Source organism: Dryas octopetala, chromosome 1, assembly GCF_963921425.1.
Source record: "Dryas octopetala chromosome 1, drDryOcto1.1, whole genome shotgun sequence".
NCBI classification, from domain to species: Eukaryota; Viridiplantae; Streptophyta; class Magnoliopsida; order Rosales; family Rosaceae; genus Dryas; species Dryas octopetala.
The window spans coordinates 1,248,865-1,266,984 of record NC_141366.1 but is presented as its reverse complement, the minus strand read 5'-3'; the positions used below and the strand labels follow the sequence as shown (position 1 = coordinate 1,266,984).

General features: G+C 37.6%; 3 protein-coding genes across 3 annotated transcripts; 2 read left to right on the top strand and 1 right to left on the bottom strand.

Annotated features, from left to right (window-relative positions):
* Positions 1-3,058: 3,058 nt before the first annotated feature.
* On the top strand, positions 3,059-7,224 carry LOC147296143 (cellulose synthase-like protein E1). Its single transcript, XM_086252744.1, has 8 exons — positions 3,059-3,353; positions 3,492-3,813; positions 4,869-5,009; positions 5,205-5,336; positions 5,435-5,647; positions 5,751-5,978; positions 6,052-6,399; positions 6,504-7,224. Exons 1-8 carry the CDS (start codon positions 3,082-3,084, stop codon positions 7,059-7,061), a joined length of 2,214 nt encoding a protein of 737 aa, XP_086108870.1. The 5' UTR covers positions 3,059-3,081; the 3' UTR covers positions 7,062-7,224.
* A 2,701-nt stretch (positions 7,225-9,925) lies between these two features.
* On the top strand, positions 9,926-13,828 carry LOC147296142 (cellulose synthase-like protein E1). Its single transcript, XM_086238295.1, has 8 exons — positions 9,926-10,197; positions 10,467-10,791; positions 11,195-11,335; positions 11,522-11,653; positions 11,953-12,165; positions 12,358-12,585; positions 12,687-13,034; positions 13,240-13,828. Exons 1-8 carry the CDS (start codon positions 9,926-9,928, stop codon positions 13,795-13,797), a joined length of 2,217 nt encoding a protein of 738 aa, XP_086094421.1. The 3' UTR covers positions 13,798-13,828.
* Positions 13,829-13,984: 156 nt separating this feature from the next.
* Positions 13,985-17,498, bottom strand: LOC147296141 (cellulose synthase-like protein E1). Its single transcript, XM_086238305.1, is given in 8 exon segments — positions 13,985-14,604; positions 14,803-15,150; positions 15,422-15,507; positions 15,510-15,633; positions 15,722-15,853; positions 15,957-16,097; positions 16,655-16,979; positions 17,175-17,498. Coding segments are annotated over 8 exon segments (1,989 nt in total). The 5' UTR covers positions 17,447-17,498; the 3' UTR covers positions 13,985-14,043.
* Between the last annotated feature and the right edge of the window lie 622 nt (positions 17,499-18,120).

The window sequence follows — 18,120 nt, the reverse complement described above, 5'->3', positions numbered from 1 at the left end:
GATGACAGATGTAATTAATAATTTCAAAATCGGTTGTAGCAGACACGTAAAAAAAAAAAAAAAGGAAAGTAATTTTGCTCATTCCCTTTAACTTAATTTTATTAAAAAACTAAAAATTAATTATAAAATGCATTCACTAATTATATGTAGTATTTCAGATTGATTTATGAATAAAAAATTATTTCAGATTGGTCTACTAATTAATAAAAAGTTATAAAATAGTATATCCATTATAAATATCGTAAAAAACGATAATTAAATATTATTTTGGATAACGATGACGTTGATTTTTTAAATGATGTGAATACCAAATTTGCTCCACATGTATTAATAATGTCATATTGATTAAAAAAATAAAAACTAACAAAACTTTTAAACCCTCTAAAAATATAATTAAATATGACATCATTAATCCATATGGTTTAAATTTGGTGTCCACATCATTTAAAAAATTCACATCAGCACTGTCTACACTGGTATTTAACGTACTTATTAACGAAATTTGTAACGGATGTGGTAATTTGTAAATTTATATTAGTTAGTATATTAATATGAAATAATTTTTTATTTATGAATCAATTTAAAATATGTCCTATAATTGATGAGTGTATTTGTAATTGAGCCAAAAACTAATTATAAGTTAACTCATAAATATTTTATTTTTTTCCTCAAAACCCGTTCCCCCTTTTTTTTTTTTTTCTTTGTTTCTTCTTCTCCTTTCTCTCCATCCCATGTTTTTTTTTTCTCTCTCTCTCTCTCTCTCTCTCTCTCTCTCTCTCTCTCTCTCTCTCTCTCTCTCTCTCTTTCTCTCTCCATCTTCTTCCGCAGCCCAACATTTCCATCCTAGCCCAACTCACCGGCGCCAACCACCTGCAACCAGTCAACCACACTCTCCTTTTCTTCTCTCTCCCCTGTTTTCTCTCCCTCGTGTGACGTTGCACACAGCCAGCCCAACACAGCCATGGCCAGGCCGGCCACTTCCCGACCAACCCAGACCCAACTGTTCCCTAACAGGCGTGAAACCATCGTTCGGGTCTTTGCCCTAAAAATGGGTTCCTGAAGGACCTATAATGGCCTCAATTGTAAATATTATTGCTTGAATGGGGCGGGTTGCAAATCAGGATTTTGTGCCATTACCCTATTCTAAAAACAAACAATATGTCTTCATTGGAATTGGGACTATTAGAAATTGTCTTTGTGTATCGTCTACTCCAAATCCATTTGACATGAATATTAGATTATGGGTGATGAAGGAATACCGGGTGAAAGAATCATGGACTCAAGTTATTAAAATTCGTTCAAAGATTTTATCTCGAGCGGATAAATTACGCTCGAAACCTCTCTGCATTTTAAAGAATGGTGAAGTTTTGTTGATAAAGATTTTCTCTCGCCGGCGTGAGCACCACCAAGCTTTTCCATCTCTCAGTTGGGTCTGGGTCTGTGTGAGAAAGGGAGAACCAGGTTTTGGGGAAAAAAAAAAAGAAGAGAAAATAATAAAATATTGAGCAAATTACAATTTAGTACCTCAACTTTACATATTGTTTTAACTTAGTACTCTAACTTTGAAAACTTGCAAAAAAGTACCTCAACTTTCATTTTGTGTCAAAATAGTACCTCCGTTAGTTTTTTCGTCAAATAAACCGTTATTTGCTGACGTGGCAGGGGTATTTTCGTCATTTTCTCTAAATTAAAAAATAATTAAAATTTCTTAATTTCATTAAAAAAAAAAAAAAACAACATTTCCCAGCCATCCCCCCTCCCTTCCCCACCCCCCAGCTATCCCTTCCCTCCTCCTCCCCGCCCCCACACAGCCAGCCCCCCACTCCCCCCACCTATCCGCTCCCTCCTCCTCCCCGCCCCCACCCAGCCAGCCCCCCACTCCCCCTACCCATCCCCTCCCTCCTCCTCCTCCTCCCCGCCCCCAGCCATCCTCCCCCTCTCCCTGCCCCAACCCACCCTCTCCCCCACCCTAGTCCCGTCGCACCCCCTCCCCACCAGCCACAGCGCCGTCACACCCCCCACCCCCCACCCCAGCCTCGTCGTACCTCCCAGCCCTAGCCTCCGTCGCACCCCAGCCCCACCCTCATCTCTTCCCTTTCCCGCCCCCACCCTTCCCTCAGCCATCCCAGCCCGCCCTAACCCAGCCCGCCGTCCTCCCTATTTCCCTGCCCGACCCACCACCAGTCTTAGCCCCCTCACCCCTTACCTAACCCCGACCCATCCCCTGCCCATCTCCCCCCAATTTGTTTTTAAAATTAATTTTTAAAAGTTTTAATTATTTTAGAACGACGGGGCTGGGGGTGGGGGGTGCGACAGCGTTGAGGCTGTGGGAGGGGGTGCAACGGGACTGGGGTGGGGGAGAGGGTGGGTCGAGGCAGGGAGAGGGGGAGGATGGCTGGGGGCTGGCTGGGTAGGGGCGGGGATGAGGATGAGGGAGGGGATGGGTGGGGGGAGTAGGGGGCTGGCTGGGTGGGGGCGGGGAGGAGGATGAGGGAGGGGATGGGTGGGGGGAGTAGGGGGCTGGCTGGGTGGGGGCGGGGAGGAGGAGGGAAGGGATGGGTGGGGGGTGGGGAAGGGAGGGGGGATGGCTGGGAAATGTTGTTTGTTTTTTTTTTTTTTAATGAAATTAAGAAATTATAATTATTTTTTTATTAAATTTTTTTAAAAATATTATTATTTTTTAAATTTAAAGAAAATGACGAAAATACCCCTGCCACATCAGCAGATAACAGTTTATTTGACGGAAAAACTAACGGAGGTACTATTTTGACACAAAATGAAATTTGAGGTATTTTTTTGCAAGTTTTCAAAGTTGGGGTACTAAGTTGAAACAATATGTAAAGTTAAGTTACTAAATTGTAATTTGCTCTAAAATATTTATAGATTAACTCATACGTAATATTTTAAATATATCACAGTATTTTAGATGAAAAGTGAGCAAAATTGCAAAAAAAAGATTCATCATTGAATTGAACCATGACAGATGTCATTACTCATTGCTATATAACCTCATGCACGCAGACACATAAACAAATATATATCATTTTCCAATTGAGAGAGAGAGAGAGAGCTGAGAGAGAGATGGGAAAGGAAGGGCATTTAGCATTGTTTGAGACGAAGAGAGCCAAGGGAAGAGTGATATATAGGTTGTTTGCAGCGTCTATTTTTGTGGGTATATGTCTGATTTGGGTTTATAGGGTAAGTCACATCCCAAAAGCAGGGGAAGATGGAAGGTTTGGTTGGATTGGGCTGTTGGGTGCTGAGATATGGTTTGGTTTTTACTGGGTCCTCACTCAAGCCTCCCGCTGGAACCGTGTTTATAGGCACACCTTCAAGGACAGGCTCTCTCAAAGGTACTACTTATATATGTGTATCTCTCAGACTCTGTTTTTGGATATGTATATGGCTTTAGTTTTAGTTGAGGGACAAACTTAATTAATCAGTCGTTCATGTTAATCTCTGTTATGTATTGATTAATTTGGAATGAACAGGTATGAGAATGAGCTGCCGGGGGTGGACATATTTGTGTGCACAGCAGACCCAAGCATAGAGCCACCAGTGATGGTGATAAACACTGTTCTATCAGTCATGGCTTATGATTACCCACCACAGAAGCTCAGTGTGTATCTCTCAGATGATGGAGGGTCACAACTTACATACTATGCTCTTTTGGAGGCTGCTCAGTTTGCCAAGCATTGGATACCATATTGCAAGAAACATAATGTGGAACCCAGGTCACCTGCTGCTTATTTTGTCACAATAGCTGCAGATCATGTCGATGAAAATCAAGCCACTGATTTGGTTGTCATTAAGGTACTACTTGCTTATTACAGTAAATTGGGTCAAAGTCTAATCTTGTTTTATATTCAGCAATTTGATCCAATATTACCCAAGAAGACAAAGGATAATATACAAATTTGAAAGGGTCAGTTATGGCATGCCGATGATTTCAATGATATGGTTAATTACAAAAGGAATAAGTGGTTATGTGAATCGGGTCATCCATGACGCATAACAGCCAACTAGTCAAGGCCTCTCTGGAAAAATTATAAGGTATAACCGATATACTGTATAATTAATTCAACGTGTAAAGATATTATTGGACGTTGTGTTTATATTAATAAGGTATAATATTAATAACATCCACTCATATTATAACAAATAAACTGGTTATACCACTTGTCAATATAGCAATTGTACAGAATAATTTATCCCTCTCAGTCTCACCACCCGAGTAATAAACTAGAGGTGGGCATACCCATCGGATTGGAACGTTCGATAAATTCCACCAATTCGCATTAGCCATTGGGTCCTATATATGCTGAGAGGCATATGTGTACCAGCTCTTTAATATAAGATCTACTTATACAAATGAATTTCATCTATATTGAAAACTAAAGAGATGATATTTATGTGGTACCAAAAATATAGAGCAAATTACTTAAGTTTACACTCATTTTCAAGTTAGTACTTTAATTAAAAAAAATTGCAAAGACGTGCTTCAATTACTATTTTTTGACACTCACACTCCAAAAATAGCTAGCCACGTAGACAAAAAATGAAATAAAATTTTTAAAAAGAAATAATTGAAAAAAAAAAAAAACAAAATAAATTTAGAACCCAGCATGCCAGGAGCCAAGGACATGGATGACATACAGTTCTCAATATACTAATAATCAAATAATTATTATTGTTATTTATTTTAAATTAATTAACTCATTTAGGGGAGCACAATCAAAAACACTGTTGTAATGGTACGTAGTATTTACCTCGGAAAAGTAGGAATTTAATATTATTATCGTTATATACTTATATATATCATTATTGATTATTTTAGCGATAGCTGACTTCTCCATTTGTTGTTGTAGAAATTATACAAAGACATGGAGAGTTGTATCGAAAATGCAGTGAAGCTTGGTCGCGTTTCAGAAGAAGTACGAACCAAACATAAAGGCTTTTCTGAGTGGGACTCATATTCATCTCCACGTGACCATGACACCATTCTTCAAGTATGATATTTTGCATGATATCGTTGCTCATAAACAAACCAAGTAATCAACCAATATTCAATTTTTAGTTACTGTTATTTTTTTTAAACATAAAAGTGCAAGTGATCAGTTTCACTCATAAACACATTAAGAGTTTCGAGATATAAATTTTTCTACTACAGTCTGAATTTGATGTTTAATTAATTTTTTTCACAGATAGTAATTGATGGGAGAGGCCCAAATTCAGTAGATGTTGAAGGATGTGCATTGCCAACTTTAGTGTATTTGGCTCGTGAGAAGAGGCCTCAGTATCACCATAACTTCAAAGCTGGCGCTATGAATGCACTGGTAATACATCATGCGTGTAATATACACACACATTGAAAAAAAACAATTCATGATTTGATTGTTTGTTTATGATGATTGAGATCCTTCAATTTGTGCAGATAAGGGCATCTTCAAACATTAGCAATGGGAAGGTCATTCTTAATGTAGATTGTGACATGTATTCAAACAACTCTAAGGCCATAAGGGATGCACTCTGCTTCCTAATGGATGAAGAGAAAGGCCATGAGGTTGCATACGTACAGTTCCCACAGAATTTCATAAACGTTACTAAGAATGATTTATATAGCAGTACATTACGGATGATCGGCGAGGTGAGTATATATGTAAATGAAATTATATGTTAGTGGAATCAGACTTATATAACTCAAGTTTCATAGCTGATTTGTTTGGAATTCTCTGTGGTGGATATTACAGGTGGAATTCCATGGTTTGGATGGTTATGGGGGCCCTATGTATATTGGAAGTGGATGCTTTCACAGAAGAGACACTCTTTGTGGGAGGAAGTTCAGCAAGGGATGTAAGAGTGAAATGAAGTGGGAGAAGAGTAGAAAAACAGAAGAAAGTGACATTCATGAATTACAAGAAAATTCAAAAACTCTTGCAAGCTGTACATTTGAACACAACAGTCAATGGGGAAAAGAGGTCTCTCTCTCCCTCTCTCTCTCTCTCTCTCATTTGACATATTTGAACTTGATGAATCTTTTATAATTTGCAGATGGGTTTGAAATATGGATGTCCGGTTGAGGATGTGATAACGGGGCTATCAATCCAATGCCGGGGATGGAAATCAGTGTATTGCAATCCAACAAGGAAAGCTTTCTTAGGATTAGCTCCAACCACACTGCCTCAAACACTTGTACAGCACAAGAGATGGTCAGAAGGTGATTTCCAGATTTTACTTTCCAAGTACAGTCCTGCATGGTATGGATGTGGAAAGATTAGTTTAGGCCTCCAACTTGGGTATTGTTGCTACTGTCTCTGGGCTTCAAATTGCTTGGCCACACTATTTTACTCAATTGTCCCTTCACTTTACCTCCTTAGAGGCATTTCCTTATTTCCACAGGTTTGCTACCTCACTTCCTCTGTTGTTCCCATTAACTTGTCACACCTTACTTATATTTTGCTCTTATCTAAATGTTTGTAATGGCTTTTGTTTTGTGGATTCAGATCTCAAGCCCATGGCTCATACCATTTGCATACGTGATAATTGCCAAGTACACTTGGAGTTTTGTGGAATTTCTGTGGTATGGTGGTACAATCTTGGGTTGGTGGAACGATCAACGTATATGGCTTTACAAGAGAACAAGCTCCTACCTGTTTGCCTTCACTGATACCATTTTAAACTCCCTGGGATATTCTGATTCAGCATTTGTAATAACAGCAAAGGTGTCTGATGAAGATGTGTCACAACGATACGAGAAAGAGATTATGGAATTTGGAGCTTCTTCTCCAATGTTTACGATATTGGCAACACTTGCATTGCTCAATTTGTACTGCTTTGCTGGGTTTGTGAAGGAAGCAATCACTGGATCAAAGGGCATAGCAGAAGTTTATGAGACATTGGCTTTGCAAATTGTTCTATGTGGGGTTTTGGTTGTCATTAATCTACCTTTGTACCAAGCCCTTTACCTAAGGAAGGACAAGGGAAAGATGCCGAGCTCCTTAGCATTTCAATCAATGGCATTTGCTGCATTTGCTTGTATATGTTTTAAATTCTTGTATTAAGAAAAGAAAATTCCTCATTGGACCATTATAAAATGTGATTGCTACTAATCTTGGTGCCCAGATGGGATATTGTGTCTACCTTTAATTTGTGGCCTCCAATTCCCATGCCAACTTTGTATTATCTGTGATAGAAATATGAGCATTGTGCCCTAGTATTACCAAATATTCGTTAGCTTAGACAATCATTATGAAGGCCATTTATTGATGTTTCATGTGTGAAGCCTATGGTACCTATCATTTGCTTACAGCCAAGAATATGCTTTCAGCATAATTGAAACCCTGAGGCAAAGTTTCAAACGATTATAAAGAATGAGGAAATTAGGGCTATTCCCAGTGTTTGCCATCAGTAATAAGGTTCTACATATATTTTTTTTCTAAATTCTCTTCAAGATTTTTAATTATAGGTTCAAAATTGGAAGTTCAAGACAGAATAATTTGGGGTTTGGGTGTCTATAGAATTCCAATTTATGTCAAAAAAAGAAAAGAAAAAGAGAGGTATGAGTATGACCGGGCCATGCCTTATCAGGTCATGATTACTGGGTTATGGTGTTGTGTTCAAGTCTTGGGCTTTGCCTACACCGCCATACGGCCGATGTCTATATATCAATGGCCCAGGCTCAGGCCCGGCCCTATATGTATAAATAATGACAGTGGCAGCTAATCTATGAATTGACTTGTATATATATATTGGGTAAGGTGTACATGTACAAGGCAAAAAGCAAAAATGAAGTTTGCAAAATAATTTAAAGCTGAAGAGGTGGTTGGCGCCTGGCGGGAAAAATTAACAACAACAAATTAAGGTGACGAATTTGATGATCACAGAGCCATTAACCATAGCTTAGCAAGCTCAAGCCTCCACATAACAATACGTACCCAAATTGAATTTGGTACATATAGTTTAGAGTATATACCCCTTTTTGGTTTTTTTCTTAATATTCAAAGCAACAAATTAACCTCTTGATTGTGTTCACAACTATTAAAACTATGAACTGAGTATACTCCCCTTGATTGTGCTCTAATAATGCACTTTTTTTTTTTTTTTTTCTCCTTTTCACAATTCGTGGAGTTGTGTTAGACTTGTCATTAATTTTTTAATGCCCCTCCTAAAATAACATAAAAAGTTCAACATATCATTGGAATTTTGGGGCACAACAATATAATACAGCTTTATTGGAAACTTGCCAAATGCCATTGCTATAGAGCTAGCTACTATATATAACACCATGTACATGCAAGATTTTACACCAAACCATTTGAAAGAGCTAGAGGAAGAGAGAGAGAGAGAGCTGAAAGAATGGGAGAGATGGAAGGGCTTTTAGCATTGTTTGAGACAAAGAGAGAAAAGGGAAGAGTCCTATATAGGCTGTTTGCTGCGTCTATGTTTGCATGTATATGTTTGATTTTTGGTTTATAGGGTGGGTTTAATGCAAATCAGCATATTGCAATCCAACAAGGAAAGCTTTCTTAGGATTAGCTCCAACGTACCACACTGCCTCAGCCCTCAGGCACTTGTGCAATATAAGAGATGGTCTGAAGGTAACTTCCTGATTCTGCTTTCAAACTACGTACAGTCCTCCTTGGTATGCCCATGGAAAGATCAGTTTTGGCCTTCAACTTGGATATCTTCGGTACTCCTTCTGGGCTTCAAACTGCTTGCAACGCTACCATACTCCATCATCCCTTCACTGTACCTCCTTAGAGGCATTTCCTTATTTCCACAGGTATACATATATTGTTTCCTCTGTCTCTCTTCTCATTAATTTATCAAAACGAGTAATGCTATATGTATCATATTTATGAACCGGTTAATATAAGTGAGAGATGCTGGCATCTTTATTAGCGATGTAGTCTATAATTAATACAATCTATAATAGACCAAATGATGTTTTAATTAATTTCCTTAATCTTCGCAAATAATTTACATATTTCTCAATGTCTGAAATGGGTTTCATTTTGTGGATTCAGATTTCAAACCCATGGCTGATACCCTTTGCATATGGTTTTACCAGAGAACAACCTCCTACCTCTTTGCCCTCATTGACACGGTTCTATACTCCCTCGGATACACTGATTCAGCATTTGTAATAACAGCAAAGGTGGCTGATGAAGATGTGTCACAACGATACGAGCTAGGAAGAGATTATGGAATTTGGAGCTTCTTCTCCAATGTTTACGATATTGGCAACACGTGCATTGCTCAATTTGTACTGCTTTGCTGGGTTTGTGAAGGAAGTAATCACTGGATCAAAAGTTTATGAGACAATGGCTTTGCAAATGATTCTGTGTGGGGTTTTGGTTCTCATCAATCTACCTTTGTACCAAGCCCTTTATCTAAGGAAGGGTAAGGGAAAGATGCCCAGCTCCTTAGCATTTAAGTCGATGGCATTTGCTGCATTTGCTTGTGTGTTTTATATTCTCTTATTATTTAAAATAGACTAAAGGCCGGTGTGTGTAGGAGCTAGCCAGACAATATATTTGTCATGGCTTTAAATTTTTATATTAATTTATCAGAAGTTTGGCCTTCTTTCTAATAAAATATGTTGTGCCCAAAACATGTTGGGCTTGGGGGCAAAATAATGGCCTCCTAGCTAGTATATTTGCTGGAGAAATATCGTCACTGACTATGCAATTATTGTGAACATATATATATATATATATATTAATCATCCTGAGGATCGATTTTCCTATACATATATATATATATATAGCTAGGTTGTGGTTGACAAAAAAAAAAGAGCATTTTTTATTGAACCATTGCAAATGGCATTGGTAGATATATATATATATATATATATCGAGAGAGGGAGAGAGAGAGAGAGAGATCATGGGAGAGAACTGAAGAGAGCTAGTGAGCTGAAATTAAGATGGGGAAGGCAGGGCATTTGCCATTGTTCGAGTCAAAGAGAGCAAAGGGAAGAGTTGTATATAGGCTGTTTTCTGCGTCTATTTTTGTGGGCATATGTTTGATTTGGGTTTATAGGGTGACTCACATCCCAAAACCAGGAGAAGATGGAAGGTTTGGTTGGATGGGTTTGCTGGGTTCTGAGATATGGTTTGGTTTTTACTGGATCATCACTCAAGCCTCTCGCTGGAATGGTGTCTATAGGCGCACCTTCAAGGACAGGCTCTCTCAGAGGTACGTACGTATGTGTGTATGTGTATGTGTATATATGTATTTTTTATAACTGAGCCAGCTAGTACTATCTACCAGCTATTTAATTATCTAGTGTTATTTTTCTTCACACTGTTGAAAAATCTCAAGTTCAAGTTGCACTAAGTTGTTACATTTATATGAAGTGGTGCAAATAATACTGTCATAGCTAGTAGTGTTGTTATTAATTTGCAGTTTAAGAAATTTTCCTTTTGATCGATAGCTAGCTGTTTGAATATATTTGAAAATTATAGATTTGAGAATGAGTTGCCGGGGGTGGACATATTTGTGTGCACGGCAGACCCAAGCATAGAGCCGCCGATGATGGTGATGAACACTGTTCTATCCGTCATGGCTTATGATTACCCACCAGAGAAGCTCAGTGTGTATCTCTCAGATGATGGAGGGTCACAACTTACATACTATGCTCTCTTGGAGGCTGCTCAGTTTGCTAAGCACTGGATACCATATTGCAAGAAATACAATGTGGAACCCAGGTCCCCAGCTGCTTATTTTGTCTCATCAATACCTTATGATCATGTTGAGGATAACCAGGCTACTGATTTGGTGGTCATTAAGGTACTAATTCTTTACTATAATGGGCCAAATCCGATTTAATTTGTTTATATGTCCAATTGTGCTGTTTGGCGAAGGACTTTAATATTGAGACCCTGAGTTCTGCAATTTACCTAAACGCCAAAAGATAAAATATAAAAAGGGTCAAGAATCTATTTAATTTTTTCGAGAAAGACTCATGACAAATCGAGTCAGTAGTTTGGTATGTTTTTTTTTGGGTCCGCAACAATTGGTTTAATCATGGAAAAATAATATTGATTATTCATTATGTCATTTGCGTCTCCCGTGACCTATTTTAAAATGACTCTCACATATCGATGATAATAATCATAAATTTATTATTGTTGTTATTATATTGCTATTAGTATGCAATAGTTGATTTATTTCTCAAATTATTTTGGAGTAGAAATTATACAAGGACATGGAGAATCATATTGAAAATGCAGTCAAGCTTGGTCTCGTTTCAGAAGAAGTACGATCGAAAAATAAAGGCTTTTCTGAGTGGCACTCATATTCATCTCGACGTGACCATAACACAATTCTTCAAGTATGGTGTTTTGTGAAGAATTGTGTTATGATCTTCATTCTTTTCTGGTTATGAAATGAGTGACATGCAAGCAATTATATATCAATTATATAATTTCAGTTAATGTTTTCTTTTAACATGAAATTAAAAAGAACTAGAGAAAATATTTTTATTTTTTCCTCTGATGTTTAATAACTTTTTTTCCAGATAGTAATTGATGGGAGAGACCCAAAAACAACAGATGTTGAAGGGTGTGCATTGCCATCTTTAGTGTATTTGGCTCGCGAGAAGAGACCACAGTATCACCATAACTTCAAAGCCGGGGCTATGAATGCACTGGTAAACTACATTTTTGCATTTTATCACCCTACTCATGTTTATGTATGCTCATCTTTCTTATGCTTATAAGAGAATTCCTTTATACATACATAAATACATGTAATATTACCTTTCTAGATATTTGACATATAATGTTGTAAGACATTTATTCTAGACCACATATTTAAGTGAAAATTTACTTCATCCAACGGTCAAGATTGTTTATCAAATTAATAGGTTGTGGTGTGTGTACGTGTTTGATGCTGAAAACCTTTCATGATTCATTGTTAATTTGTTATATATGTGATTCCTTTGTGCAGATTAGGGTATCTTCAAACATTAGCAATGGGAAGGTACTTCTTAATGTAGACTGTGATATGTATTCAAACAACTCCATGGCCATAAGGGATGCACTTTGCTTTTTAATGGATGAAGAAAAAGGCCATGAGGTTGCATATGTACAGTTCCCCCAGAATTTCGATAACCTTACTAAGAATGAATTATATGGTTCATCATTTCGAGTAATCCAGGAGGTGAGTGTGTGTGTGTGTGTGTGTGTGTGTATATATATATATATATATATATATGTTAATATTGGAATGATATGCTGATGGAATTATGGAATCCAACTTTTTAATTGAATTAATTAAGTTTCAAGTTATTTCAACTTAATTTATTGTTATTATTACTAAATTAAGTTATGATCTTTGTGGTGGATATTGAAGTTGGAATTCCATGGTGTGGATAGTTATGGGGGCCCTCAATATGTTGGAAGTGGATGTTTTCACAGAAGAGATACTATGTGTGGTAGGAAGTTCAGCAAGGGATGTAAGAGTGATATGAAGTGGGAGATCAACAGAAAAAGAGAAGAAAGTGACATTCATGAATTACAAGAAAATTCAAAAACTCTTGCAAGCTGTACATTTGAACACAACACACAATGGGGAAAAGAGGTCTCTCAGCTTTCTGTCTCTCTCTGTCACTGTCAGTCCCACACACACACAAGTCCACACTTGACATTTGAACTTGATGAATGTTTATATATAATTTGCAGATGGGTTTGAAATATGGATGTCCGGTTGAAGATATAATAACAGGGCTTTCAATCCAATGCCGGGGATGGAAATCAGTGTATTTCAATCCAACAAGGAAAGCTTTCTTAGGATTAGCTCCAACCACTCTGCCTCAGATACTTGTGCAGCATAAGAGATGGTCAGAAGGTAACTTCCAGATTTTGCTTTCAAAGTACAGTCCTGCATGGTATGGCCATGGAAAGATCAGTTTTGGCCTTCAACTTGGATATCTTCGCATCTCCTTCTGGGCTTCAAATTGCTTTGCAACGCTTGTCTACTCAATCATCCCTTCACTTGACCTCCTTAGAGGCACATCCTTATTTCCACAGGTATATATAATGTTCCTCTCATTAATTTTTCATGTAACTAATGCTACATTTGTTTGCTCTGATATTATATTGAACATTCATCCTAAATGCTTAACCTATTAAATGGAGAGACTCAATGAGTATTTAGGGCCTTATTAGACATTTAGCTCATCCTATGTAGGACAAATATGCTCAAACTGTAATGGGTTCTGTTTTGTGGATTCAGATTTCAAGCCCTTGGTTCACACCATTTGCATATGTGATAATTTCCAAGTACACTTGGAGCCTTGTGGAGTTTCTGATGTGTGGTGGCACAATCTTGGGTTGGTGGAACGACCAACGTATATGGCTTTACCAGAGAACAACCTCCTACCTGTTTGCATTCATTGATACCATTCTACACTCCCTGGGATATACTGATTATACATTTGTAATAACAGCCAAGGTGGCTGATGATGAAGAAGTGTCACAACGATACCAGAAAGAGATTATGGAATTTGGAAGCTCTTCTCCAATGTTTACCATATTGGCAACACTCGCATTGCTCAAACTGTATTCCTTTTCTGGGGTTGTACATGAAGCAATGATTGGAAAGGGGATTGCAGAAGTTTGTGAGTCAATGGCTTTGCAAATTATTCTATGTGGGGCTTTGATTCTCATCAACCTACCTCTGTACCATGCCCTTTATCTAAGGAAGGACAAGGGAAAGATGCCGAGTTCCGTAGCATTTAAATCAATGGCATTTGCTGCATTTTCTTGTATATGTTTTAAATTCTCGTATTAAATAGACTGAAGGTGTGTGTAGGATTCAGCTATTGATGTTATCTCGTTGTCCCACATGATCAAGTTGATAGTCATCCCTTGGGGTCTCTGAATAAACGCTGCATGGAGCTTCTTTTAGCAATAAACACAATATCAATACGCAAAATATATTTTAGAAAATGATTCTTTTTTACAAAACCCATATCATGTGATAGAGTTAAGAAAAATAATTAATTAAGGTGGTTGGGGTCAAAAGCATTTACACAATTTAATATGAGAATTTAAAACAAATACATGCAAATACAGCAACCGCCATTGATTTAAATGCTATAGAGCTCGGAATCTTTCCTTTGTCCTTCCTTAGATAAAGGGCTTGGTACAGAGGTAGGTTGATGAGAATCAAAGCCCCACTTAAAACAATTTGCAAAGCCATGGTCTCATAATCTTTTGCTATGTCCTCTGATCCAGCAATTGTTTCCTTCACAAACCCAGCAAAGCAGAACAAATTGAGCAATGCAAGTGTTGCCAATATGGTGCAAATTGAAGACGAGGCTCCAAATTCTATAATCTCTTTCTGGTATCGTTGCGATACTTCTTCATCAGCAGCCACCTTTGCTGTTATTACAAATTTTGAATCAGTGTATCCAAGGGAGTGCAGAATGGTATCAATGAAGGCAAAGAGGTAGGAGGTTGTTCTCTGGTAAAGCCATATACGTTGGTCGTTCCACCAACCTAAGATTGTGCCACCACACAACACATACTCCACAAGGCTCCAAGTATACTTGGCAATTATCACATATGCAAATGGTGCGATCCATGAGCTTGAGATCTAAAGCCACAAAAAAGTCTTGCAAGTCATTATATATAAAATCTTCGATTTTTGCACTTATTGTCAATTTGTATTGGGTTGAATATATATACTCGAACTGTGTACACAGTTGCAGGAATATACACTATACTAAGAAACATGTAAATTTGTGACATTTAAATTATTGAGAAAAAAGATAGAGCAAGGAACCATATATACCTGTGGAAATAAGGAAATGCCTCTAAGGAGGTATAGTGGAGGGAGAAGTGAGTAAACTAGTGTTGCAAAGCAATTTGAAGCCCAGAAGCAGAAGCGAAGATATCCAAGTTGAAGGCCAACACTAATCTTTCCATGACCATTCCAAGCAGGGCTGTACTTTGAAAGAAAAATCTGGAAGTGACCTTCTGACCATCTCTTATGTTGCACAAGTGTCTCAGTCACTGTGGTTGGAGCTAATCCTAAGAAAGCTTTCCTTGTGGGGTTGCAGTTCACTGATTTCCATCCCCGGCATTGGATCGATAGCCCCGTTATCACATCCTCAACTGCACACCCATATTTCACACCCATCTGCAAATTATAATTAAAATTGATCATCAAGCTAATATATTATGCACTAAAGTGTGTGAAAATATTCTTGGTAATCATTGTTAGTGAGACCTACAAAATTTATGTCAAGTAGATCTTAACAAAATTTTGATGAATTTAAATGATATCGGCTCTACTAACAATGATTACGTGTCGTTTCATTGTTGATTTGTTAATATACCACATCATAACAATGACGTGGTATATACACAGTTGTCCCTGAATTTTTTTTTGGTGGGAGAGAGAGGGAGACCTCCTTTCCCCATTGAGTGTTCTCTTCAAATGTACAACTTGCAAGACGTTTTGAACTTTTTTCCAATTCACGAATGCCAATTTCTTCTCCTTTTATGCCAATTTTTTCCAATTCACAAGTGCATCGCGTATGGCCATGGAGTCATTTGAATACATATCACAGTCTACATTAAGAAGTACCTTCCCATTGCTGATGTTTGAAGATACCCTAATCTGCACAAATTCATAGCCACGATCAAAACTACAAGTATATTAATGAACAGTTCTGTATACCAGAACATGCAAGATGTAAATTAATTACCAGTGCATTCATAGCACCAGCTTTGAAGTTATGGTGATACTGAGGTCTCTTCTCGCGAGCCAAATACACTAAAGTTGGCAAAACACGCCCTTCAACATCTGTTGCATTTGGGTCTCTCCCATCAATTACTATCTGGAAAAGGATATATTAAACATAAAAATCAGAGAGCTAGAAACTCAAATTCAATATTGGTAGTTTCTCATTTAATTAGTCAATGAAGACCAAAATGGCATACTTGAAGAATGGTGTCATGGTCACGTCCAGATGAGTATGAATCCCACTCATAAAAGCCTTTGTGTTTTGATCGTACTTCTTCTGGAATGTGGCCAAGCTTCACTGTATTCTCGATTTGATTCTCCATGTCTCTGTATAATTGCTACAACAACAAATGGATCAATCAGTAAGCTAATAAATAATGTAATACTAATTGCAAATTAGCAATATGATAACAATAATAATAAATTCATTATTATTATTATTATTATTTTTAATTATATATATTAGGAAAAGTACGTCATCCATGTCCTTATATGCACTCTTTTCCACTATAACGGCTGAAGTAACATTGATATTTAGCAGAGTGATGGGTCTCTGTTCTTGCAGCACAAAAATGTGTGGGACGGACCCATACCATGTGTGAGGAGGAGAACCATTAGCTATATGCAATAGGCTTGAAAACACGTCACGCATTACGCAATTCACATAATAAATATCATTTATCTCTTCATGTTAACCAAATTATTGACCCAATTTAATTACCATAAATTATACTTTCTTTTTGAAAAAAAAAAAAAAAAAAATGTTCAACCGTTTTTCATTTTCCTTTTGGCGTTTTGGGTAATAGTAACAATTTAAATTACCAAATTGGAGCCTCAGTGCATGCATATTTTTAACAATGTTGCATTTGGACCCAATATGGTAAAGAATTAGTACCTTAATGACCACCAAATCTTTAGCCTGATCATTATCGATTGCATGGTCAGAAGCTATGGAGGCAAAATAAGCAGCAGGTGACCTTGGCTCCACATTGTATTTCTTGCAGTGTGGTATCCAATGCTTAGAAAACTGAGCAGCCTCCAAGAGAGCATGGTATGTAAGTTGTGACCCTCCATCGTCAGAGAGATACACACTGAGCTTCTCAGGTGGGTAATCATAAGCCATGACTGATAGAACAGTGTTCATCACCATCATTGGCGGCTCTATGATTGGGTCTGCCGTGCACACGAATATGTCCACCCCCGGCAGCTCGTTCTCATATCTGTTTGATTCTAAATTAATCAAAGGCATGCTCCATAACAGAGACCAACATGAAGTAATCAATTAAGTTTGTCCCTCAACTAAAACTAAAGCCATAGAGTTTTATTTCCTTTTTTGGTTAGGTTGAAAGAACTTCATAGAGTCATTATTTCAAGCACACATATACATATCCAAATAGAGAGAGACATATATATACCTCTGAGAGAGTCTGTCCTTGAAAGTGTGCCTATACACACGGTTCCAGCGGGAGGCTTGAGTGAGGACCCAGTAAAAGCCAAACCATATCTCAGCACCCAACAGCCCAATCCAACCAAATCTTCCATCTTCTCCTGGTTTTGGGATGTGACTCACCCTATAAACCCAAACCAAACATATACCCACAAAAATAGACGCTGCAAACACCTTATATATAACTCTTCCCTTGGCTCTCTTCGTCTCAAACAATGCTAAATGCCTTTGCTCTCCCATTTTTCAGCTCCCTTGTACTCAATTCAGACTTTTAATGACTTTTATTAAATGTAAATAAGCTCTTCTCTATTATAAATGGTTTTTATTATTTCATAACGACACAGATGTTGTTTTCTACAATTTTTTTTTTTTTAATTTGGACCACATCAGCAACAGCAAGCATAAATTTTCATATAATACGACATTACCCTCTTTCTCTTATTCATTTCTACACATTTTACTACGCATGCTATATTGCTATCAACCACCATTCAATTTTACCACCCATTGAAGAAGCTTAGGTTGGTGTACCGAAAATAAATAAATAAATAAAATAAACAGAGCTTGACTTCTTGACTTCTTGGCAGCCATGTTCAAAAATCAAACCACCCAAAGGAAGCTCTTTTCTCTTATGGGTTCAAAAACCTCTGAAGTGAGCATTTTGGGTTTTTATGGTATTGATGATTCTTGGCCAAATTTGGCAGAGCATAGTAAGCGATTCTTGGAGACCAATTAATGGGTTTTGTACTTTTGTGTGAAACACTGAATGCAGCAATGTACAGCTATATTCTTTAGGTTACGGGTTACCAGAGCTTTCGATCTGGAAATTGGTTTGTAAAATCCGCGACTTTTGAAGGCTCGAAGCATACTTTTCTTGGTTTCCAAATTGGGGGGGGCTATGCACACCACCCTAA

What these genes read in the sequence shown, in the direction of transcription:
- LOC147296143 (XM_086252744.1), top strand. Translation starts at nt 3,082, where the DNA reads ATGGGAAAGGAAGGGCATTTAGCATTGTTTGAGACGAAGAGAGCCAAG. An exon ending in ACCATGACACCATTCTTCAA is followed by an intron (nt 5,010 to 5,204) that starts GTATGATATTTT and finishes TTTTTTTCACAG; the next exon opens with ATAGTAATTGATGGGAGAGG. An exon ending in GCATTTCCTTATTTCCACAG is followed by an intron (nt 6,400 to 6,503) that starts GTTTGCTACCTC and finishes TTGTGGATTCAG; the next exon opens with ATCTCAAGCCCATGGCTCAT.
- LOC147296142 (XM_086238295.1), top strand. Translation starts at nt 9,926, where the DNA reads ATGGGGAAGGCAGGGCATTTGCCATTGTTCGAGTCAAAGAGAGCAAAG. An exon ending in AAGGACAGGCTCTCTCAGAG is followed by an intron (nt 10,198 to 10,466) that starts GTACGTACGTAT and finishes TGAAAATTATAG; the next exon opens with ATTTGAGAATGAGTTGCCGG. An exon ending in GCACATCCTTATTTCCACAG is followed by an intron (nt 13,035 to 13,239) that starts GTATATATAATG and finishes TTGTGGATTCAG; the next exon opens with ATTTCAAGCCCTTGGTTCAC.